Here is a 26,217-nt window from a genome sequence, read left to right as displayed (position 1 = left end):
TCTGTCTTTTTTTTTTTTTAAATTATACTAGCTGGAATTTGCTAGCCATCTATATAGCTAGGAAAGTGCCCATTATTTCCTAGTAAATTTTGAGAAGTTAGACCATCAGTAATTTGCCCATTCAAGTAAAAGAACAAATATTTTAAAAGTCTGACATCAGAAATTAAACTGTGCTTTTGTTTATGTGCCAGTTTTCCTTGCGGAAAAAGCTTATTAGTTCATGGTTCAGTGTTCACCTGCTTTCTTTGTTATGATTTAAGAATATCTTTGAACTTCTAATGCTCAAAAGACTAGAGACGTAAGAGAGATTTTTGTTCTGGCTAATCAATGAAAAATAGTGACAAAAATATTTAAAAATATTGGTGAGACTAGAAAGTAAATAAACAAAGTGGATTCTCACTGAATATCAGGACATTAATATGTCAGGAAATATGTTATGGCATAGGATTATACTGGACTTCTAAATTCTTGTTTATTTTAAATACGACTACCCTTTCAAAGCGTGTACTCATTGAACACATGTAGTGTATGTTGGGACGGGGGAGTGACAGTTTTCTTTCACTTTATTTTATCAGAACATGTAAAAGACTTCTTTTCCTACCTCTGAGAGGTGCATTTATGCTTGGTGTTAATGTTTTCCACATATTGCATCCATTCTTTGTAGTAGACTGTTTGAGCTGTCGTGACCAAGAAGTTAACTACAAATGTGAAGCATAGGTCACACTTTAATTCTTACTTGCCAGCCTGTGAGAGAGCAAATGCAAGTACAGTTACTACTTCTAATACTGACATTGTAGTAGTAGTAGTCATCTAGAAGCCTGAAGTAGTTTGCATTTCCATTATACCATGTTTAATGTAACTTGAATAGATTAATCCCCTCCCCTGCCATGTGTACACCTGCTTGACTGTAAATCTGATTTAAACTTGTTAGAACATTTATAAGAAAGAAATCTGAGGGGAAAGGTGCTTGAAATCAACGCCACAGTTTGCAGCAAGGAATTATTTTTGTCTCTATCTTCCTTTAAACTGTTTTCCAATGTGTTTTTCTGTGCAAGTTCAGATAAGCACATTCTGCTAGAATGCAAAATGGGTGAGTGGAAGCAAGTGTGTTGCAAGCAACATAAACCAAACTGATTCACTTAAGACATAATATTTTGGGGTTTTGATTGTTACCAAATGAAAATTATATAGGCTTTTAGCAGTATAGCACTTGAATTCATAATCCTAGTGTAAATCTGAGTGTTTGCCTTGTTAATCTTTATGCATTTTTATTGCTAAAACATTGTGACAATGAAGTATTTGAGATGACTACAGGCTTCACGTAGTCTCATCATTGCCAGAGCATCTGGTCTCTAGTATGTGGTGTAACTGAAGTAGTGCCACACAGGTTTAGCAGGAGTACTTTGAAGGCTTCGTTGGCTTGGTGGAAATCAGTATGAGTTGCTGCCTTTCTGTTTCTTGTTTGGCCGGTTGGTTTTTTGGGGGTGGCTTTTTCAAAACCAGTTTTGTATGACAAATTTATATAAATCAGTGTTCTCTTACAAACTAGGTAAAATTAAGGTATATTAAATAGCATCCTACAATTTTTTTCTGGTTTAGCCTTTGGAGAGATCCCATTCTGAACAATTAAAATGGGGAGCAGAACAACAGCAGTGGTACTTGATCTGCTTGAAGAGTATATATATCTTGATGACGTACTCTTCAGCCTTCCTCCAGGCATTGCATACTGTTAACTGAACATCCAAGCCGTAAGTAAAGGTCTGCACATACCACCAAGGAGGGCAGTTCTGCAGGTGTAACATGAGCTCACAGATAACAGTATCTCCAAAACCCACAGATCAGGATTCATCCTCCTTCCTAACATACTTCTGAATTTGTAGTAAACAGAAAAAAATGGTAGAATTCTTTAGATTTGCCAGAGTTTCATTTTTGTGTCTTTGTATGTATATAGGCTTTATGCTTTTAAAGATTGGGCCTTTTTTCTCTGAAACAGACAAAAACTATTCTCATTTCTCTCATTTAACTATATTAACAACAATAATAATAAAAGTAATAATTGAGCAAACACAAGAGACTTCTAGGAAAACTATTCCATTTCCTTGTGGCAGTGTGCTTAATTACCATTAAGTTATCTCTTGCGTCTCTTCCATTTAAAATTTGTTTGGGCTTTTTCCTTAGGAGGTTATGCAGCTTGTGCTGAACCTCTTGCAAAATTCTTATCTAATCTTTGCACGAGCATTAGTTCATGCATTGATCTAATGCCATCTCAAACAAAATAGTCGAGAAAAATTAAAGATGATAAGAGAAGTTCTCATTAGTATTCTGGGAGTAGAAATCGAATCCACTTTTTTTTGTATTTGGTTTTTTTTGTTTCCTTAGACTTACTGATATTTCAAGAAGAATGTGTATGGACAGGTTTCTGAAAAAAGCAAGATAAAATTAATTCCTTCTATCAATTTCTTACCTTTGCTATCCATAATAGGACACTGCTCAGTCTAATTAGACCACAAGATTATGGCCATCGGCCTTCTGAACCTTATAATCTCTTTGTATACCTTCCAAATTTTAAACACAAAAATAAATAGGTGTATATAATGTATATGTAGTGCTTTATGATAATCAAGTGCAAGTATTAATTTTGATGAGAGGATGTCATGGGTGATATTGTGAACACTGCTATTAGTCACTTGTGGACACTGATGGAGGCTATTTTTTCTGTTTTCACGTCATTTCTTAGGCGCATAAAGGCATTTTTATCTCACTCTTCAGGTTGAATACTGTAGTGAATTTGAAAGACTTGAAACTCCACGTTACTGTACCAAGGAACTTCAGAAACAACACCCACCCACATACACACCCACACACCCACCCCCCACAATAAATCAGCAAGGGAGAATCTCTGTTGGCTGAAATTTGAGGTGGAAGGAATACAATGTAATTTACACCAGCTTTATGAAATATCTGTGTTTGTCCATCTCTTCTGGACTGGGATGTGCAAAAAAAACCCAAAACCCCCTTTTTTCTGCTTGTCACCCTAACAAAATTATGCACCCAAGTAGGCAACTGTGCTTGCAGCATTATGGTGAAAATGTCTCGCTTTTGTCTTGGAAATAAGCTGAGAATTTTCACAATACTTATTTTTTCTTCCAAATTGTTGGAATGGGAAGGGTTTTTTAAATTTTTGTAGTCAAGTTCTGGTGCTTGTAGTTGCAGAGTCAAACTGGGAAGACATGAATAGAATTTGCAAAAGCTCACAAGCCGGAGGGCAAGAGGAATGAAACGCCAAACTTTAAATGTTTGGGTAATGTTGCTTATTTATTTATGGAAGAGTGGTTACTTGAGGCTAGCAGCATTTTAAAATATGTTTGCATGAAACTGAAGATGTTCTTAAGCTGTTTAGTTTAACAAATGAAGTCCTTCAGTACTGGTATCTACGAGGCAATGAGCTATGAAGATAAATGAATACATATTTGATCATGATATACTAGTAGCCTCAAATTAGCATAGTTTCTGCAAGGGGAAGTTTTATATGTCAGGATTGACAAAATATTTTGCTACAGCCAGTTCTTTTTGGTCTCTGAATACCTCAAGGAATGGGTAGATAACAGCTTTGAAATTTCCTGGTGATGCAAAATTGTTGAAATGGTTCAAAAAATTGAATGCATAGTTAAAAAAAAGTTTACTTAATTATAAGTGAACTAGCCAATGGATATTTGATTTGGGCAGATGTAAGGTGGGCTAGCTAATGGATTTTTGTGAACAGCTATGTTAGCTTTTTAGGTGAAGTAACTTGGTGTATACATGAAGGTGAATTCTCAGAAAAGAGGTAGGAGAATAAAATGAAAGCTTGTATTTAAAGTATGATTAAAGTTCATTAAACCTCACTATGGATAATATAATCAAGAAGTAAGCTGATGATAATTTCTTTTAACTTGATACATTTACAGAATATGGGAATCCATATAAGAACTGAACTCGTGTAGAATTTGCATCTTCAATTTGTTTCTTATTTGTCAAATATCCCCATGTAGACCTTCAGACAAGGAGTACTGTTCTGTTGTTTGCCACCTATGTGTACCGTAGGGGTCATTTACGGTAATAACATGGGAACCTGAAAACTGTTTTCCTGATTTAAGTGCTCTGAGCTTGGGTCTGACAGTTTTAATGCAGCACAGGTTTCATATACTTACTGATGAACAGAAGTTCTTGTTCATTTTTCTGTTGAAGTTACTACTTTGTGCCGTTTGTGAAGATATCTAGACTGTAGTTCTGATTTAAAGTTAAACAAATCTTGGTTATAGAAGATTTTCTCTTAGAGAAATATTATACCATTACTGACAGGTGCAGTTCTGCAGTAGAATGAAGAGTAATTGTAAACGGACAGTAGTTGAGATAAGATACTACTCAAAATCTCTGCATTTTTTGTCTTGTTTCCAGAAGTGCCCTTTCCAGGGAGACTTCTTCCCATTTTGACACTTGATGATACTGAGCAGTACAGGCTGGTCAGAAATGCCTGATTTTCTGGATTGCCAAATTTCTTGAAAATGCCTCCAGGTGTTGTAATGACTTTGAGTACAAGGGAGATTGAGCTTCTTTCTGCAGAGAGTTCAGCAAAGGGCCATGAAAATGATGAAGGGCCTGGAGCATCTTTCCTCTGAGGAAAGGCTGAGAGAGCTGGGACTGTTCAGCCTGGAGAGGAGGGATGGTGCAAAGAGGATGGAGCCAGGGTCTTTTCAGTGGTGCCCAGTGCCAGGACCAGAGAAAATGGGCACAAACTGAAACACAGGAGGTTCCCTCTGAACATCAGGAAACTTTTTTTTTTTTTTTTTTTTTTTTTTTACTGTGAGGATGACTGAGCATTGGCATAGGTTGCCCAGGGAGGTTGTGCAGTCTCCATCCTTGGAGATACGCAAAAGCTGTCTGAACACGGTCCTGGGCAACTGGCTCTAGGTGGCCCTGCTTGAGCAGTGGGATTGGACCAGAGGACCTCCAGAGGTTCCTTCCCTATGCGATTCTGGATGATTCAGATGGGAGGACTCTTCAGTCACTTCGTATCATTAGGCAGTCTTTAAACCTGATGCTGAAGAACAGGACATTAAATTCCCACTGCAGAAAATATTTCTGCAATGCCTTCTTTGCCAAGTCTTTCAGATGAATGGAATGTGTCTGCTGTATCTTATGAGTAAATAGATAACATGATCATTTAATTTCATTTACGTTGGAGAAGACCTTTAAGATCATCTAGTCCAACCGTTAACCTAACACTGCCAAGTCCACCACTAAACCATGTTCCTAAGCACCACGTTTACATGTCTTTTAAATACCGGCAGGGATGGTCACTCAACCACTTCCCTGGGCAGCCTGTTCCAATGCTTAATAACCCTTTCAGTGAAGAAATTTTTCCTAATATCCAATTTGAAACCTCCCCTGGCACAACTTAAGGCCATTTCCTGTTGTCCTGACAATTCTCTCTAATTTATACAGGGTTGTTTGTAAAGGATTTCATAAATTAGAAGACGTTTCATCCATTAGAACAATGACTGTTTACTTGGCTAATGATAGGACTCTTTGCACTTAGGGACCTTCATGGTTCTGAACAAAAATACGGAATCAAAACATCTTGACTTCCTGGAAGATGCATCTTTCTCTCAGTTTCTATCACTTACAGCCATTGTAATTACCTGATATATAGAGTCCGGGGGGGGGGGGGGCGGCGCTTTTTTTAACCTTTAATGAGACAAATCTTTGTAAATGTTGCCAAACTCAAATAGAATGTTGTTTCACATGAGAAGGTGTTTGGTTTTTTCAATTGTAAGCATAATGAAGAAAAAGACAATTCTTAATTCTACATATTTTGTGTATTACTGCCACGGGAATACAGAATGACTATTTCCATGTGTGTATACAAATAGCAAAGTATATGATGGTGAAAGACAATTTTTTCTCCTCCTGTCTTCATTAGTATTTGTAGGAATTGACTTGAGAAGGGTTAAAAGCTTATTGTTTTTGTCATGTTGAGTACCTGTATGAGTTCAAATGCAAGAAACTTTCTCCTGATGTTGCAGCTATTGCAATAATTCATATTCTCACTCTTGCGCGTATTTCTTCTTTCACATCTTTCAATAACAAAAATTTTTCATGCCCTTCATAACTAGGAAGGTCTTATGTATTTCTTGCTTTGTAGTCTAGGGCTGGATCCAGCTGCCACATTGGTGGTGAGAGAATGCATGTTCATGCATTACTGGGAGGGTGCTGACTGGAGGGGACCTCCAGCTGTTGAATCTGTTGCTGTACTTATCTTTTAAATTATGAATTTTATAGCAGTAGCAGTTTGAAATTGTTTTTCTTACAACTTGTCATCACTCAAAAAAAAGCATTTTGTAAAGTGTATTGCTTTCATAATGTATAATCTCCTCTGCAAGTCAGTTGTGGATTTTTGTGATACTTCAGGACTTTCTGCAACTTTAGGATCTTAGACTTCAGGATCTCTATAGCAAGTTTATGATTTCATAAGACAGAGGATAACATGAGGCATTAAAGAAAAGTTGTACTTCTGTAGAGTTATGTTACTGGTAAAAAACGCCTGTTGCACAGAAGACAGGATCAGAGTTAAATTCTTCAGCACTAGTTCTGTTCTCTCTTACTGTCTATTTTTTTTTTTTTCTTGGTTAGTAACTGAATAAATTACTCCAATGTGATGAAAGTATTACCTAAAAAGTAGGCTTTCTGCCTACATTGATATTAGTAAATAAAACAAGTCCAGGACATGTGATGAAGCTTTGACCCACCATAGTCCATCTTGTTGAATATTTAGCATGCTCTGTGGTACAGCTTTTGTACATGCCACTTTACCACTCTTATAGACTGTGCCCAAGCACAGCTGGGGGACGATGCACGCCAGCAGTGGTCCAAATATGCTGGTTTGTCCCAACCATCCTTCTCGGGGGGGGGGGGGGATGACCATTTGGCCTCGTCCAGGTCAGAGCACACTCCTCGGCCTGTTTTATTTCCTACTGTAGATGGTAACCATCTAGTTTCACTCTTGTTTCTTCTTCTTGCTAGTTCAAACATTATTTTAAGTCAGTATGTAGTATGGTTTTCACATGCTACTCTTCTTACTGCTATTTTTATTTTCACAGTAATGCACGGACATTTGTCTGTTTTATATGCATGATTAGATGCACCTACAAAATTAAAAACTGTTGACCAAGATGGTTCAAGAATGCAGCGTATATTCACGTATCTTGAATGCAGGTGCAACCATCTGCTCGGCGTCCTGTGAAGATTTTTATTATATTCAATAAAACATAGGTAATACTGATGTAGATAAGGAATTTTTAAATTAAGTTTGTTGCAGTCAAAATGGTTTTCTTACAAAACTGCAGCTCATTTGTGGAGAATATGAACATAACTTCTTTTTTCTCTTCATGCACTCTGAATAGTCATTCCAAAAAAGTAAACTTAAGACGTATTTATTCTAAAGTTGTTTGGGCAGTATTTTAGTCTGTATTGGCACTGAACTGATCTTTCTGTGATGCGTACCTACTTCTTTTGCTGTAGGTGAAAAATGACTATATGTTAGAAATAGCAGATCAAGTGGACCAGGAAATTGCTTTGAAACTAGGTTGCCTTGAAATCCGGTAAGCTGATAATTTCATTTATTATTCAACATGTTTATGACAGAATGTGTACATTAATTTTGAAACTGCTTATAGTTCATCGATTCCTGACCACTATAGTTGAATAAAACATCATAAGACTTTTTTGCTGCAAAGTAGTTTGAAGAAAAACTGAATAGACTGTATTGCAACCAATTTCTAGTGATTTTAAAATTAATATTAATTTTAGAATTTTAATTAATTACATCTTTATACTGCCTTTTGGGTGAATTCTTCGTCTGAATAATTCAAAGGCCTGTAGAGTACAGTGAAGTACACTTAAAAAAAATGCATCTGTGGTGTTATTTAGCAAATAGCCTTGTCATTGTGCATATATAAATCCTACAGCTAAAGAATGTAATTAAAGATAAATGCTGCTACCTTTCTTCCCTGCATTTACTTAATTTTTAATGTGCTGTTTTCAAATTATTAAATCTTAAGGATTCTTTTGGGTGGTTTTGGTGTTCTTGTCAACTGTATAGACAGCTGGAAAATAAAGATAAATTTATCAGATTAAGAGATCCTTGAGAGAGTTCCCAGCACAGCTTTTGAAATGCATGTTTTGGTTTTTGCTAATTCATGGAGAGTTTGCAGCCTGAAACATTTGCTTTAGTTACGCTGTTGTCTCACACAGGGAGATTAGGGGAGAACTAAAATAGATAAGAAATTAATGGCAAATGTAAACTTGTTAGCAGAGAATAAAAATGTCCTTTGAACACTTATTTTCCAAAATAAAACAAAGTTTAGGCTTATGAAATTTCCTATGTATCGTAGGAGAACCTGATGTCTTCACTGTAAGTTTTGCTGGTAGCCCCAGAGGAAGCAAAAATTCTTTGTGTAACTGCAAACTCCTTATTGCACTTAGAAAATTGTTGGTGCTTTAATTCAAAACATGTAATGAGTGTAATAATCCATGATTATTTTATCATCCGAATCGTGCTTTCTATGGTTCTCATGCTGTGGCTCTTCAAAGCATTTTCATGAGCTATTTCTAGTAGATGACTACTAAGACTGTCTTACCATGAGCATTACTGGTCCACTTTCTCAGTGTAAACAATGATCAGAGCCCTCTCCCAACAACAGCTACTCATTCTTGATTTATTAATTTATTTTTTTATATGAACATGTCTGGTTTGAAACTGTTAGTTTTCATCATTCCGTGCTTCCTTTGGTTCTCCCTGTTAAATGCAGAGACACAAGTGCTCTTAGAAAGGAGGGAGATAGTGTTGGAGGTAGAAAGGAGCTGCTGAAGGGCAGGTTAGATCACTTCTTTTGGTAGCAGTGTACTTAAGCTGGATTACAGTGGTTCTGAAAATGCAGTACTGCTATAGTCCTGTGTAATGTTCCATACATTAAATTATTTCGTAAAATAAAAATCTGATCTGTTGAGATAAAACCATTCTGCCAATGTTTTCTAATGGTAAGTCTCTGAAAGATTTGACTACATTGATGTTGTAGTTTTAGGCTGGATCATCCAATAATTGTCGCTTTCAAATATTTTTCCTGACTTCAGGAGATCCTACGGAGAGATGAGAGGCAATGCATTAGAAAAGAAGTCCAACTATGAAGTGTTAGAGTAAGTATTGTGTTCTAGCTGGAGGTGTGAACTGTTTCTTAATCAGGAACATTAAATTCAGTTCAATAACAGAACGTTTCTGTTGTAATTTTTTATTCCATGAAGTTTGTTGAGATCTTTGAGTGCTTTAATATAAGAAAAGGATGATGAAACCTATTGAGGTATAGAAGTAGGAAAAGCACCTTTAACTCTGGTCCAGGGAAACAGGGTTGGAGTTGTTTAAACTTGGATCAGGAGGCTTTTGATGATGTTTTTCAATTTTGCGAATGTTTATGGGTTCATCAAGTCCAGTTCTAAGGTGATTTTGTTTCTAAATGTTTTTCTGTGCATAGTTGCATTCTTCAGTTGTGACTCAACTGTGGTAAAGTTTGAGTTACTTGAAAATGATTGTGGTACTGTTTTTATTTCTGTTTGCTCAGTACATGGATTTCCTGAATTGTGACCTTGCAGTTAGGAAGTTTGTTAGTTATCTGTGTGTCACAAATTTTAAGATGACCAAGAAACGTCCTTATACTGAAAGTATTTTGGTTACTTAATCATGTTGTATAGTAGATGGCTTTACTCCAGACAATCCAAAGTCCTTTAGAAGCTTCAGGGATTGAAAACTGGTTTTATTTGTATTAATTTAGTGGAACAAGCTTCATACATACATATACCAATGATCTGCTCTTCACTACTAATTATCCTTGTGAAAAGATGCTCTACAGTTTAACGTAAAATTGGGATAAAAGGTTGGTGTAGCCGTGAAGTCTCTGTTTTTTACTTTATTTTTGATAAAATGTGTGCTAACTTTTAGAGTGTGAAATTAGAGAATTTGGAGGTGGAAGATAAGATTTTTCACCACAATGAATAATTTCACAAGGATTTTTGAGGAAACGGTATGCTTTTAATAGGTAAAGATAACTTTAATGAATTGTCTGCTTATTTCTATAGTGCCTGCTATTTATATAGTGCTCCTCTATCTGTGCAGAATTTTTAAAGCTTTGGTTTTGTTTGAATTAGGGGGTTTTTTGAAGGACTTTAGTTTTCTGTTGGTAACCACTAGTAGAAATATCCTGGTTGAGGAAATGTGTAACAAAACGAGACTGGACTAATAAAGATGAATGGGATGAGCAGATAGACAAGGCTAAAAGGTGATAGAAAAAAGTTTTGAAAGTACCATGAGTTACAGTGGTTGCAGTTTACATATGTTCCAGTAAGAACTTGAGAAAGGTATTTTTAAGTCAGTTATTTGGCAGCTCATAAGCTACAAACATTGGTAATTAGGTTAACAACTTCGGAAACAATGAGGCAAATGAAACAAGGGTCATAACAGATGACACAAAGGATTAATTAATAATTGTAACAGATGAGAGTTCCTGGAGGACTCAGCATGGGGCTGCTTCCAGCTTAACAGCGACTTGTTTCTTTCAGTGCCTGTGTTTTCCAAACAGTAACTGTTTTGGTAGGAAATAACATAATTGCTGCTGTGAAAGACAAAAGTGAAGCAAAACCCTGATATGCAAAATCTAGCAGCTTAATGCCATGCAAAATTGGAAATGTAGAATTGTGCACGTCAAGATCATTTTTAAGTTTTGGGGCATTTTTTAGGCAGAATGTGTTTTGTATGGGATTTAGCTGGGAGAGGTGAAGGATAAAAGCACCTTAAAGTGGCTACAGAGAATTATAAGCTAGTAAGAGTCTGCAAAAAGTGCCAGCTATCTCCACAATGTACTCATTCGATCTTACCATCTTAATAGCATATAAAGGTTTATCTACATAAGTAAAATTTATTTCTCAAGTAAGGCTTTTTGTTTGTTGGGGGGGGTGTTGCTAGTTTTAGTACATCATGAGGCACTTAACCAGCTGAGTGCAATTTTTAAATGACACTTTTTTGCATTTGGTGTGATTGCTTCTTGCCTGTCTTTGTCAGATGTCTACTTGATGTATATTCATCTTTGATCAGATTTTCATACAAGACCAAATCTGGATGGGAAATGGTAGATAGAATCAAACTGTTAAGTAGCCTTTAATAGTTGGGCCTTCATGTAGTGAAAGAAGAATTTTTTCATAATAAGTGTGAAGCCTGTTAGCATAGAACAGGGATAATTACAAGTACAAAAATGGGAGCTATATGAAGGAACAGCTGCAGCCACAATTTTGTAAAAAGCATGTTAAAGTCTATTATGTTAATCTAACATTACTTTTTTGTTGTAACTTCAATTGAGATGAAAAATAGAAATAAAGATACATGTTGCCTAAAGCTGCTTATCATTATATGACAAGCAGTATCATCTATCTGTAGTTGGTATTTTATTAATCCCATTGAAGTTTATACATTTAAAAAAAAAATTACATTTAAGCCCACAAGTAGGATGGAGTAGATGAGGTTAAATAAAAAGCTGTAGTAGAACTGTATGAACCAGGATCTCACTGCTAATTATCTCTTACTGGCAATCGGAAAACAGATGTCTTGAGTTCTTAATCTGGAGGACTGAGTTGGTGTGTATCCCGAGCTAGCCATTTTACTCCCACGCAGTGCAGCTGAGGAGGGAAGGGAAGGAGTTTGTAGCGTTGTGCATTTAAAACTGTTTGTATGTTCCAATTTCCAATGCTTATTCCCTTATTTATAGGTATCTATAGTTTGTTGTTGACTATGGTATTAAATCTGTATGCTTCTTATGTTAAAGTCTCTTCCAGTAAATAAATCTCCCATCTCAGTTAAACACAAGATATGCTTTATTAACAAATTTTATTGAGTTGTGTTTTGTTGTACTCTGCATAAGAATTTTTTCTGAATTTGTTACATGCAGATCTGTACAAAAGGCTACTCTACAACTCTTTTTAATAATGAATCGAATCAGGTTGTCGCAGCCGTGTGCTGCGGTACTGTTAAGATGAGTAATACTGGAATGATGTAGGGTGCTTCATTTTTGAAAACAGCACTTCGCTCTCAAATGCTTAATGTTAAACTAATATATTCCTTGTCAAAATATCTTTGCATGTTATTTAGATGGTAATAGTGTGTTAGATTTATTTAACTGTGTGGGATGATAAACCGTATATAATTTGCATTTGAGAAGAAATGCATAAAAGGAATTAACATTTATGGAAGTTTTATAATCTTTCAGCTTACTGTCATTGCACAGATGCCAGTGTTCGCTGCTGTGCATGAATGTTCTGGTCCTCTTAGTTGAGAATGTTTTTAGTATGGTTTGTGAAATTGTATATTACTTGTCTTTAGGGAGCTTTAAAAATACCCTGGTTTATTATTTTGAGTAAGCTTTTTTTTGTTGACTTTAATGTTGGCTTTCTTCTTGGGCTGTTAGGTAGCAGTAAATACACACTGTATATCTCAGGCTCACTAACGGCTTTGCTTTTCTTTGCCAAATGTAAGAATTTGAGATGTATTTCTGTTTATGTTCAAAGCATGCAGTCATGGAAAGCTTGCTTTTATACTCATTTCAGAAGATAAGCGTGTTTGTTTAAAAGAGATTCTAACCTCTTAAGTTTAAAGGAAAAAAGTCAGTAACACCTTTGAGAGGCAAGGATATAAGTCCTTTTCCTATTTACATTTTTCTTTTAGTTTTTTCCTTTTTCTCATGCAAATTTTCTGCTAATACTATACACCTAGTTCACAGTCATGCAACATCTGTTACACCTGGTTGTACAATGATTTTCTTCTGCACTAACATACCTCTGGCAACTTCTCAGGCATCTCTCTTAGCTAATATTTAGTTGTAGTGATACATACACACATCAGATGTAAGCTAGGCACATCTGAGCCACAAAAATATTTAATCCCTATGGCTCTGGGTTTCAAACCAGGGCTGCAACCCTATGTATAAGTGTGAAAGTGAGCTCGATGTGTATCAGTGTGCAAAATCTGAGTTCATGGACAGAATTAGAATCCTGATTTACAGATGCAAAAAGTGAGATTACTTGCAATAAAAAGATGGGAATTTTAACATCAGATGCTTAAAATGAGGAAAAAGTGAGTCAAAATTTAAAAAGAAATTAATTATAGTGCTGCAAAATACTGCACAATGGTTTTTATATTAATGCTGTGTGTGTTTTTGTTTCAGGAAAGATGTTGGTTTAAGACGTTTTTTCCCGAAGAGTTTACTAGATTCAGTGAAGGTAATTATAGTTCCAGTCAATTGTATACTACTTAAAAAAAATAAGTGTCAGAAATCTGAAAATTGCATTATCTTTTTCACCGTATAGTCATAAGTGAATTGCTGTGCAGTTGTGCTGTCTTGGTGAAAAATTATCAAACCTGTCTGTCAGATTGGTAAGATACAAATCCATGTAGTACAGGTGTGCAGCTGGCAGAACTAAGATAGTAGTGATGTACGTGGCCGTGCTGAGCTACTGTGAGAGAGGTATACCTCTGCCTCTCAAACCTTGTGGACAGAAGTTCATAAGAAGTCCTCAGATCCTCTAGTATCAAATAACAAATTCCCCCCCCCCCAAAAAAAAAAAAATAAATGAGACTTCTGGAGAAAGCGGAAGGGGACATGTAAGAAAGCAGCATATTTTTAGTGGCAATTCAATAAACCATATTCTGCCTTCCTTGCTCAAGACTGTATCTGACTCATTCAAGGAAGATTTCCAGTATTTTCCACTTATGATAATCCTAGTTAAGAGTATAAATGTTAGTTGAATCTCTCTTCCATTGAAGTCTGTGTGTTCCCAGAGTAAAAAATGCAAATTTTTCTTGACATGTTTTGAAAAGGGGGATTAAGAATGGTCACCAAGTATTTTTACAGCTATAGCAGTCTGGTTATGAATGTCTTGGTAAAATATATCTTACCATTCATACATGAAAGTACAGATCATAAATTGGTATTTTAGAGCTAGTTTTGGTAAGCAGTGATAGAATTCAACTTCAGATTTAGAAAGTTTCTACATTGTGATTTAAATGGGTAAACAGAAAATGTCTGTCATGAAGGGGTTTTGTTTCAAAAGACTTTTGAAAATCAGAAGCTAATGAAGTCAAGTGGATTTAAGTAATCCCTCTGCATTTTAATTTAAGCAATTAATCTGAAACTGTATTCTCTGCTAATGAGAGAAATTGTGGTGAAAGGCTCCAGACGTAAAAGAATGAGTAACTGTCTCAAAAATGGTATTACGGAGCCAGAAAACTGACCAACAAAGAGAACTGCTCTTCAGAAATCATGAAACGGAGAGAATAGCAGAAAGAAGTAGCAAGAATTGCCAGAAGGTGAAGCTGAGTAGAACCTTGCCAAGACATGAAAAAAAGGTTGGCCATATGAAGAGGAAAAGCAAGGGAAGGAAGAAAGGGTCTGCTTTTTAACTACAGTTAAATCCCTATTAAAAATAATGTGGGATTGATTCCAATGATTAAATGACTCTCCCACTTTGTGAAGACTGATGATTTTGACCTTGCAGGCAAAGGAGGGCTCATGATGGCCATGAAATATAAAATTAATTATTTCTCTCTATTAGTGAGGTAAAGTGTAGAGTGTAGGGCACTGATAATCAAATTTGTTGATGTTACACATTTAGGAGATGCCAGCTATACGGAGACTATCATTCTATGTATAGGAAGACCAGAAGGCTGGAAAAATGAAAATCAACATATTTAACAGTGTCAAGTATGAGGTGATATACAGGGGTTTAAAACCAGAAAGTTCAGCTTTATTTAGGGAGCTCGTTAAATAAATAAAAAAGAAGTCAGGAGTTTAAAGACATTTATATATTAGGGATTACAGTGTCTGTAAGAGTGTTGTAAAAGAAAGCAAGTGCTGTCCTAGGAGGTGTCTCCAGGAGGAAACTTTAAGGTCATTGGACAATGCACTATGTCTCATACACACTGCAAATACTTGTGTTTATCCATGTTCAAGAAAGAGTAATCAGCCTAATTCAAGTACAGAGGAACAGTTACTGAGTCAACAGGCCTGCCATTTTCATTACTTCACCGGAGAAGAATAAGAAATCTTCCTGTGTTTGGCTTAGTAAATGGTGCCTTGATGATGATGTGACTGCTAAGCCATGCTGTCTGTATGTAGCTATATCAAGTATGCAAACACCACAGGGGAAAAAAATCTACTTATACTAAGCCAACAATTGGGGCGGGGGGAGGGGGGGGGATTGATGTGGGGAGATGGATGTAAGCCAGATTGTGTTTAGTTTGCAAATTAGGAGTCTTCACCGTCACTCTAGAGCATGCTTTGAGCAAAAGCAGAGAAAAAAAAAAATTGTTCTTAGGAAATATTTTAAGAGCAAATTTTCAGTGCATTTCCCTTGAAGTTGTCATTTGCAGGTATTTCTCATAAATGGCTCTTTTCCCTTATGGAAGAGGTAGGGTTTTTTAACTGACTTTCTGTTTACCCCTTACTAATGTAATGATCTTAAAGTGAAGAGTAAGTCGTCTTGGTGGACTTAATGAGGCAAATAACATATGCCGTTATGCATGGGAGTCAAGATGATGCTGAAAAAGGCCAGGACAACAAACTATGGGCAGAATAAAGTATCTTTCAACAACTGAGTGGCTGAAATACTTGGGACAACTTGAGCTAGCAGCTATTTTTCTTTTTGTAGTGTCTTCCTCCTGGTATTTGCCAGGCCTTCATTTAAGGCTAAGGTCTTCAGTTCCCTTAATGTTGCTTTTCCCGGTAAAAAGGAAGATAACGTCTGAGGCAGCTCCGGGTGCAGTAGGGAGGTCTCCTGACTGCCAGATGCTTTCTTTATCCTACCCAAGTATCCGCAGCCTGTTAGAATAGTGATCCACCTGATAGTTGGTAAGAGGTTCTGCTAAAGTGATGCAGTAATTTGCAGTTACAAGAAAATGGCACATTTCCTTGTTAACTTCATAACAAAAAGTTTATGTGTCAAGCTGAGGGTTTTTTTAACCCATGTATATGTATCATTGCAAAACTGATTATCGTTTTGTATGTGAATATGCAACACCCTTGGATCACTGCTATTAGAGTAACTCTTTTGTGAACACTCTTTTTAAAAAATTCTGGCTATTTAGAGTTCTGAATGTTCTTTAAAGGCTTACAAAAAATGAATGCCTAATCCGACTGGAAGTGTTAACAAAAGGAAGTTTATATTTGTGTAGTGCCTGGAGCTGTTAACAGGCAAGGTGAAAGAATGAAGAGGTTTAATGCTGTTACAACAGGACATTTAGATAAGTTTTGGTAGAGGAACAATGGTAATTCCTGTCTCAACCTTGACATATTGCAAAAATAAGCATGGTTTGCCTTCTATCATTGTTGTTAGTTGGCAGATGTATTGGAAATGGGTATTACTAAGGTTTTTAAAACCACATTTAGTCACTTTAGACATGGGTCAAGCTTTGACAAAGGCAAAAAGAATAGATGTTTATGGTTTTGACATTTTGGCACTATGTGATGGAAACGGTGGGTCACGTGGCCCTACACTACTTACAGAGCATACCTGTACTCTTAGGTCTTTTCCAACCTAAATGATTCTGTGATTCTTCTGATTAGGACAGATGAGGAGAAAGCAACTGCACTTCTGTCTAGATGAATTCTGGTGTTTAGAAACAGATGTTTTTGTTCAAGATTCTTGACTGCTTGTTCAGTTTTGGGGCATGTTAAAGAGATTGCTTCTCAGATTATGTTTTATTTTCATATGAGTGGCAGCCTTCCCAGGGATTATACATTTATACAGACAGATACTTCACTTTTCGTGAGTCTTAGTTTAGTTATCCTTTTTCTTTTTTTAAATGCAGTTGTTTGAAAGCCCGCTTGTATCCTCTACGTGCTTTCTTTTCCAGGATATGCAATTGGGTGTCTTGCTCTGTCCCACTGTCCCAGATGTTGGGAGGATGATTTGTCCTGCTCTAAGTGGTTATTTCTACTCTGAAAACAGTTAATAAAATGATATGCAATAGAGTTAAAATAGTTTAATTTAAATGTTTGGTTACTTTTTACATTAATTTTTAATTTACTATTTAAATTTTATATTTTTATATGGAAGTTATTTTGCATATTATCAGACTTTAAGAATCCACTATACTATGGATAGTCTAAGATAATGTGCGCAGGGATTAAGATGCAGCTACAGCTGGGTTGTTACAAGATAAGAGAATGGTGATTTAAGTTTAAAACCTAGTATGAAGGTGTAGGTTGCTGTGTTTTTGTATTGGTTCACAGTTAAGAAGTTGGGAGATATGAAGAATCTAGAAAAAATAGTTCCTGTAAAGGTTAACATGTTGTCTCTATTATAATTTATTCAATACATTATTAGTTAGATATTCCCTTTATAATATATAGCAGAAATAATTTTGTTCCCAAGCAGAAGTTGGAAGGCAGAACCATTTCTTACGTTTTGAAGCTTCTTTTTTTTTCTTGAGAATTGTCTGCGTCTCATTGATGAAGAAACTGTTAGTAAGTGACTGAAACTCTTAAAATGCACTGTCACTGATTAGATTTAAAATAATTGATCTTTAAACATTTTAATACACAGGCCAAAACACTACGAAAATTAATCCAACAAACATTTCGACAATTTGCCAACCTCAATAGAGAAGAAAGTATTTTGAAATTCTTTGAGATCCTCTCTCCAGTGTACAGATTTGACAAGGAATGCTTCAAGTGTGCTCTCGGTGTAAGTAGAGGAATGTGGCAGTCACCATGCATGCTGTAGTTACGAGTCTGGTTTTGCTCAGTTCTGCAACTAATTGCTTACTTAGTTCCTGTTTTGATGTAGAGATGATTGGATTTCATTAACAACAAAATATATTTATTGATTTGATTTAGAACTTTCTCAGTTGACTGTTATAAAAACACCGTTCATTAGTACGGTAAGAATTGTACATTATTAAATATTTTTATTGGTGCTTCGTTTGTGAAAGTCATGCAATTTTTAAGTTGGTTTTGTGAGGAAATGAGTCTTCTCAGCTTCTTCTGGTTGTAAATTTTCCTCTAATGCCTTTTAATCTCTACCAGTTTCAAAAAAAATGTTGAGAAAGGGCCTTAAGTCTGCAAGCTTTGTGAAAATAGACACTCAAGTAGAAATGAGAACATGAACAGCAGTGTCCATGAGAAAAGAGGAAGTACAGGAAATATATAGTTCTCATGTAGACCTATGATAAAACACATGGAAATGCATTTTTGAGTAGCAGAGATCCCCAGGAAACCAGTCCTGAGGAGTTTTGCTACTTACAGAATTACTTGATTTTAATATATTTTGAATTGTTTGAAGAGTTTAAAACCATCTAGAGATTAATTACTAAACCCTGTAATTATAACGTTGGAGGATAGTGTTCCATACATAGCAAGGTCTTGTCTTACTGTTGAAATTCTGTCCTGTGTTTCTCCTTCAATTCTGAAGTCAAGCTGGATTATCTCAGTGGAACTGGCAATTGGCCCAGAAGAAGGAATCAGTTACCTTACAGACAAGGGTGCAAATGTAAGTCTACTTCTGTTTTCTCAGTTACTGTCTTAACAACCATGACCTGTTGTGAACTGAACTTCACACAGAGGGGAATTGCAAGTCTAATCTTTGAGTTAAACACAGAAGAACTGGGAAATTCAGCATACACAGCTGTTACTCAGATACTAACTCATGATTTGGGATCAGAGAAGATGCAGTTGGGTTAAGTGGAGAAACATTGTCAACTTTAGTACTGAATTTGTTGGCTTTTGTACCCAGCGAAGTGCTCACTTGCAGAATTTGAAGCGTAAGTGGTGACTTTAACAATGAAACATGAAAATTACTCTAAATCATTCTCCTCTTTCTTGTTTAATCAGTTAGTGTTTAGCATTTGTGCAGTCATTGCTGGTTTATTTGCTTTACTTCATACCCTTAATAGCCTTTTCATTGCCTGATATTGACAGTATTACAGTATTTCCTGTACACCTCTGTGGTGCAAGGAAGTTATGTTCAGACAGGTTGTTCTAGCAAAATGTTTGGGACCTTTACAGTCATGAATTAAGTTGAGCCTATGTCCAGCTTCTATTGAAATTAATTCAAAGGTAGTGAGAAGGTTTGGAGATCAGGAATGCATAGCCAGCTAAGAATATACCTTTTACAGCAGTCTGGAGGTACGTTAAGTATGCTGTGAGTGCAGGTTCCATGTGGTTAACCTGTTGAGTTTTCTGTCTTGACCTCCAAGACTTGTTTCCACTGTGTGGTTTAGCCTGTGCCTGCAGTTACTCAACACTGACCTCTGTAGGCAAACTTGGTGCTTGGTTTCATTTTGCAAATACTGTGGATATTTGTATATGTTGTTATCCAAAGCCTAACGAAACTGTAGGAGGAAGCGGGAACAGATTTCTGCAGGTATAATTTAGAGATCAAAGTCTACATGTGCTTTTGCGGTATCAGGAATAAAGGCAAAGTATTTTGCTGTAATTTTGAAATTTTCCCCACTTTTTCTATTGCCTTTCTGCAGCCAACTCATCTAGCAGACTTTAATCAAGTGCAGACTATTCAGTATTCAAACAGTGAAGACAAGGACAGAAAAGGGATGTTGCAACTCAAGATAGCAGGTGCACCTGAGGTAGGATATTGACAGTTGTGATAAACTTAGTAGCTTTGGTTTTCCTACACTTAATGAAGATATTCTGTATATCATACATTTGTTCTTGTCTGTAACTTCTTTCTGGATTTTTCTACTGTCAGTGTAATTATGATATACTAGACGTATACTTTTGTGCCTGCATGTTTAAGCTGGGCACTGCCTATCTGTGTATGTGTACAAAGACTTCAGTTACTGTTAAACTCTTGCTCCTCCTATACTTACAGCCAGTGCATTATATTTTAACATTTTGCATTCTGGGCATTCTGCAGTTTCTTGATTTTTCTTGTTCTTTAAGGGGAAAGGGAAGTTAAGTGTGAGCAGTCGTCATTATGCTAGTCAGATATTTTTGTTTTTAAAATAGATTTAGAGCTCAGTACATGTTCTAAGTTTTGCATCTGGTGCTTGTAGACTTTGATATTTGTAAAAGAAGCTTAATTGACAAATACGAGCCCTCAAGTGCAACTTGATAGTAGCCTGTGTATGTGTATGATGCTATGTCCTAAAGAGGAAAATGAGCAATTTCACTTTTGTGAAAAGGGGAAATATGAAAGAGGGAAAATTTGTTCCCTCATATTACATGGAGGCAAAGCTGGAAGGGAAGTCAAATTTTTTTGCTTGGTCTTTTCTAATGCACTGGAAAACAGTCACGGTGGTAGGGAAGGATTGAGGGCAAGTTGGCAACTCTGTGCAGAGGATGATGAATGTTGGTGGTATTAAGATTAATAGCTTGTCTGTATGTCTCATCTCTTTTTCCACTGTCCATCTTTTTTTTTATCCTTTTTGAAATTGGGAAGGTTACTTTTTAGGGCAAAGAATAAATTGCCGCAAAAGGGTGGAAAAAAGACACCGCCTGTAAAAGCTTTAAGGAATAAGCAGCTTCAGAATTGTCATGATTATAGCCATAAAAGTCATAGCAGTTGTAAGGAACAGTGGTTGACTGAAAGTTTAGCTAGCAAGCCACTTAATAAGCCCAGATTAATATTACATTTGGGTGGAGGGTATTATCAGTGGTGCTTTTGAACCTTGTGTTTTAAATTTTCTACATAAAAAGTAAAGCAAGAATCTGGTTGTTTTTTGCTCACCCACATTTTTCTGTTTACTGTTTGCAAGTGTTTGTAAAGTTCTGATGCAATGACGCAGCTGTTCTACTCAGTGTTTGCAACTACAATAATACCTCTTTGTTGGTGCCTTGTGTTTTTCCTTCTTTAGCCTCTGACAGTGACAGCACCATCCTTAACCATTGCAGAGAATATGGCTGACTTGATAGACGGATATTGCCGACTGGTGAATGGAGCTACGCAATCTTTTATTATCAGGCCACAGAAAGGTAAGGAGGTGTTTCATTCTGGTAGTTACTATGCTCATATCTACTGATAGCTTATTTTGGACTTGAATAGAAGACACAAGGTAGCAGCAAAACCCTCATTTGGAGGCTCTTGTCTTTCACGGGGGAACCGTAGGTATTTTTGTTATGAGAAGCACTGATAGTAAATGTCACTCCATCAAAAATTACTCAATGGCTGATAATTGAGACTGGTTTTCAGTAATCACTGCTTTACACTATTCTAAACTTAACTAGCAGAAATAAATTGTATTACAGGCACTCCTAACAGGGACATGTTATCTTGAAATGTGATTCCCTGATACACAAGTGGAAGTTCAGAGAGGCTGGTTAGTATGCATGTGGATAAGGTTCTGACTGGTGATAATTTTTAAAAATTTCTGCCTTCCTCCTAGATACTCAAAACATCTCTGTTTGAAAAAAAAAAAAAACAAACCCAAACTTTGAGAGAAGTCTCATGAGCTTTTCTCATAAAATACACTAAAGCAGAGATGCTTTTTGTAGTGTTGATCGGTTATTTCTGTGGCAACCCACAAGCTGGAAGCAGCGAGACAAGGGTGGAGGTACACCTAGCTTTAAAGAGAGAATTTTAATCAAATTTCATTCAGTTTTTTTCTAATTTCAGACACCTCTAATTATTGAAAAACATCCAAGCAAAGCTGCTTCAGAATGGAAATTTCTGTCCTCCTGTACTAATCTTTACTCGTGGAAATTAAACCAACTTCTTTGGTTTCTAAAACAATGAATAAATTATTTCCTTCTTCTCTATTTCTACTACAAGAAAGTACACAAACTATCCCAGAAGCTCTCCAATCTGAAGCTGAGTGCCTTTTTAGCCACATTTTTGCTTTTTTGTGCCACTGGTTTTCCCTGGTCTGTAGTTGTTCAAATGGGGTAACATTATTAACATAGTTCAGGTCTTTCCCAGGTCCATATATAGCATCCTGCCTGTGCATGGCAGAAAAAAACCCCAAACTGAAACTTGGTCATTCAGTAGTGGAAAAATGTGATTGTAGGGTGTTAGATGTTTTGATAGCACTTAGTAATTGTTCACATTTTTTTTAAACTTGCATGTTTGTTTGTTATTTCTGACCTGTAGCGTGTGACTGACCTTTAGCTCCAATATTAGCAGCTTTGTTAGAATTTGTGTTAGTCATGCAACCTTATCTCCATACAAAGGAAAATCTTGCCTCAACACAAACTCTGCTCTTATAGCCAACCTGGTGCACAACTCGGTGATGATGAACCATTGGCACCAAAATTTGACACCGAAAGGATAAGCTAGCATCAGTGATAATGCTAGTTTATTCTAAAAATAAAATAGGCATCACAAACCAAGGTTTTAATTTCACTAGACTAGTCCATACCTGTGGGTGATTGTCTTTTGTGCCTCTTCTTTTCTGAAAAATCATGGTTTGGGGTTTATTAACAATCCTTGTTATTCACTCGTAAAACTTTCCTTCTAATATGCAGTGGATTGGCTGGTTTTCAGCCTGAACTATAGTAGACAAAGCTGAGCTTCTAAAACTTTTTGGTATCTTAACACATTACCTTTCCCCACCTGTCAGTCATACTAAGTTAATGGATAGCTCCGACTGTCCTCTACTTTTTCTTTAGAGACATACATGTAGAGTATGTCCAATTCTTGCCACTTCTGCACTGGTAGTATTTCAGAAATTCGGTCCATTCAGTCTACATTGCTAGTGCTATTATCGGCTTGTTCCTCTGCTACTAGAATGGCTTTTCTTACCTATACATAAATAAATGCTCTTAACTCCACAAAATACTACTGCCTCACGATTTCCAATTCTGTCACTCACAACAGCAACTGCAGCCAGTCAAGGCCTTCATCAAGTCTTAGTTCTGTTCGTCCAGTGTGCAAGCTTCTAGGGCTGTGCATTGTGGCACTGATTGTGCTCCAGCCACGTGTGTTTCCATTTCTCAGCTAAACTCTGCTCTGCTGTCCTCTGCTGTTCTTGCCCAAGCAAGGGAGCAGCTCCCAGTCAAAATCTCTACAGGTTTTACCATGTCCTCTTTGATACTTACTTGTTTCATGATGCATACAAGTAGCTGCCATCTAAGTTTAGCAGGGCACGTGGGTCCTAACTTACTGCTGTAGGTGGCAATAAAAATTCACCCACTCTATTTGTAGTTTTTCTTTCTAATTCTTGTCTTCCTCTAACCTGACTTGCTTATCATTCAACTGTTGCATCTTCTAGACTCACTAAGCTCTGTGAAGGGCGAGATTTCTGATTTTTCTGTGTTGCACAAGTATGCCTTGCCCTGTGGTTTGCTGGTAGGCATGAACGCAAAATAAATCAATGCATTTAATGGAGTGTGTTTATTGTGTGATATTCTTATTGGTGTATTTTAACACGGAGCAAATGAGCAGTGATTGAGTTAAAAGAACGCTATATAGCACTTTGGGAACACTCCTCTTTATGCAAACATGAAGAGAATCCCTCCAGTTAAAATAAATTGTACAGTTCTTTTGTCTGAGGTTTCTTTTTTCGAAGTTCATAGCAGTACTCAACATATTAATTAAACATTTCGTAGGAGAGCTGTCCCCACCATGATCTGCATTCCCGGATCCCTCCCACAGTGAGCTTTGATTATATAAGGCACATCAGAAACAAATCATGTAGCAACTCTCGATCCAACAGATGTGTTTTCTCCCCTCTTTGAGCTTTCCCATCACCTCTTTGTTGTAAATTTGCATGTTTATTGCAACTCTCCTCATAAATTAGCCTTCTTGATTACTAAAAGAACCTGTGTTTTTATGATATTATCTCTCTCGCTATCCATTAATGATCCAGTTTCTCTTAATTTGGTGAGAACACTTGGTAATGTTTAAGACCTGGATAGTACTTGGCATATTTCCATTCAGTTTGTTTTATTTTTCATAAATATTTTGGTATACAGGTCCCTTTAGACCAATGTGGAAACTTTAAACTTCATATTTGTGTTTCCATTATCACACTTAACTCTTACAGGCAAAGAGCAGAAACGAAGCAATGGATAAAAACTTAAATTGCTATTAAGTGGCTATTTACTGACTGGACTGTGCACTAAGTAGCTTCCCTGTCATCTTAAGTCTAGTGGCTGAATTTTGTATCTATTAATCACTTTAAACAAGCTTTATAGGTAATGCAGAATTGTCAAAGCTCTTATAAAAGGCTAAAAAGACTTAGGAAAAAAACACCTGAGCAACTGAAATAGTTATCTGATTGTCATTCCTTTATACCAAAACTCACCTTTACATTGAAACATTCCCTTTAAATCTGAAAGTATTACAGCTAAATGAAAACTCAGAATTTTGAGTTTCAAAATACCAAAATTAAATAATCCATTAATTTCTCCAAATAATTGTTTTCTGTTTTCACACAAATTAACCATGAGCACTGTTTTCATTTTAATGGAATGGCAGCATGTATTCTAATTCTTACGATAATGTTATCACTTTGACTAATTTGACCCCTCACTGATTTTGCTTTCACAATAATTTCAATCAGGTGAGGACAGTTTACATTGTGGTAAATCAAAATACTTGAGAGTTCTTTTCACATCTCCTGGAGCCAGGTGTTACGGGACTGGTGGAAGGTACTGAGCGTACGTGCCAAGGTTTTGGTAGCAGCGGGGCTGCAGGGGTGGCCACTGCAGGAACAGACCAGGGGTTGCCCTGTGCCGGTCACAGCTCTCTCCGCACCATTCCACCCCTTGCCTCTGTGACACACACACGTGATAATTCTCATTAAAATACACATTCATCACACATCTTTAGGACTTTCACTTATATCAACAAAAATTCCCAACATCCGAATCTAAAGTATCATCATCACAAAAGAAAAAAAAAAGAAAAAAAGAACAGTATATACACAATAAAACTCTCCTTGTCCCATCACTGCTTTATGACAATACATTGCCAACACCAGCATCCAAGCTCCCCACAATTATTGCACTCCCTGTCTTGACTTTTGGCGGCTGTCTCTTTCAATTACTGTTGCTGCCTTGAACTCCTGAAACCCCATGTTGGGCACCAAAAAGGTGGGTTAGCCCTGGCCAGCAGCCAACCTCAGCTGCTTCCTCACTCCCCCTCCTCAGCAGGACAGGGGGAGAAAATAGGATGAGAAAATACATGGGTTGAGATAAAGGCAGGGAGATCACTTAACAGTTGCCAACATAGGCAAACCAGACTCGAGTGGAGGAAAATTACTTTATTACCAATTGAAATAGATTTAGGTAGTGAGAAACAAAGACAAAATTTGAGCAACACCTTCCCCCTACTTCCTTCCCCTCCCCCCTGTTTTTCCCATTCCCACCTTCACCCCTTCCCTCCTGACTCGTGTCCCCCCGAGGGGCGGCGCAGGGGCTGGGGCCGGGGGTTGCGGTGGGTCCCCCCCAGCCCCTCTGGGCTGCTCCTCCCTCCTCCCACGTCTCCCTGCTCCAGCGTGGGCCCTTCCCCGGGCTGCAGTCCTTCAGGGACAACCTGCTCCCGCCCGGGCTCTCCGTGGCTGCCACTCGGAGCTGGCTGTGTCCTGCAGCTCCTGCTGCTAGTGCCTGGGCATGGACACCCCAGTACAATCATGCATATCCCGTTTTTTTAACTGAATACGGAATTGGGCAAAATGTTGTGGGTTTCAACTTGTGAAAAACAACATATGCTTTTACTGTGATGCTGTTAGTAATGAATTTTGACTTCAGACCTAAAAGGGTACTAATGAATGTTTCGTTATTTTATTTGGGATATAAGCTGTAAACGGATGAGCACCAACTTGGGAAACCCTGCCTGAAGTGAGCAGTTTGTATCTAGAGAGCACGTAGGCGTCGTATAAGATCAGCTTTGATATGCCATTTCGACAGTAGTCCCATGCAGATGGATTTTTCTTGAACATATGAAGCATTGTGGCCCTGCAAGGGTTATGAAATCATTCACTGATGTTTCTGAAGGCCCCAAATATGATGCTGATGTGCTTCACATGCAAAAGAACCCAAAGGAAATGAAAGTTCCATCTTTAGAATATAGTTTGGATAGTATGCAGTTAACACATGATGGAGCTACATATTGAAGAGCAGGGAAAATTATTTTGAATAGCTGCTTATTAATTGTGCATCCGTTATCTTGCTTTAAAAATATGGAATG

The 26,217-nt window shown here is 37.0% G+C and overlaps 1 protein-coding gene across 11 annotated transcripts in view; it reads left to right on the top strand.

The window, feature by feature from the left end:
* PTK2 (protein tyrosine kinase 2) overlaps positions 1-26,217 on the top strand; it is a 226,218-nt gene that overhangs the window by 124,409 nt on the left and 75,592 nt on the right. For all 11 annotated transcript variants that reach the window (XR_011324147.1, XM_069780127.1, XM_069780125.1 and 8 more), the window contains 7 exons: positions 7,561-7,640; positions 9,172-9,234; positions 13,299-13,353; positions 17,677-17,817; positions 18,544-18,621; positions 19,607-19,714; positions 20,945-21,062. Coding sequence is in view for 10 of the 11 variants with exons in the window: in XM_069780127.1 (XP_069636228.1) it covers positions 7,561-7,640; positions 9,172-9,234; positions 13,299-13,353; positions 17,677-17,817; positions 18,544-18,621; positions 19,607-19,714; positions 20,945-21,062 (643 nt within the window). In the remaining variant the exon portion in view is untranslated. The remainder of the gene's footprint in view (positions 1-7,560; positions 7,641-9,171; positions 9,235-13,298; positions 13,354-17,676; positions 17,818-18,543; positions 18,622-19,606; positions 19,715-20,944; positions 21,063-26,217) is intronic.

Source organism: Haliaeetus albicilla, chromosome 3 (assembly GCF_947461875.1).
Source record: "Haliaeetus albicilla chromosome 3, bHalAlb1.1, whole genome shotgun sequence".
NCBI lineage: Eukaryota > Metazoa > Chordata > Aves > Accipitriformes > Accipitridae > Haliaeetus > Haliaeetus albicilla.
The sequence above is the reverse complement of the archived record's forward strand: the minus strand, read 5'-3'. Positions and strand labels throughout refer to the sequence as shown.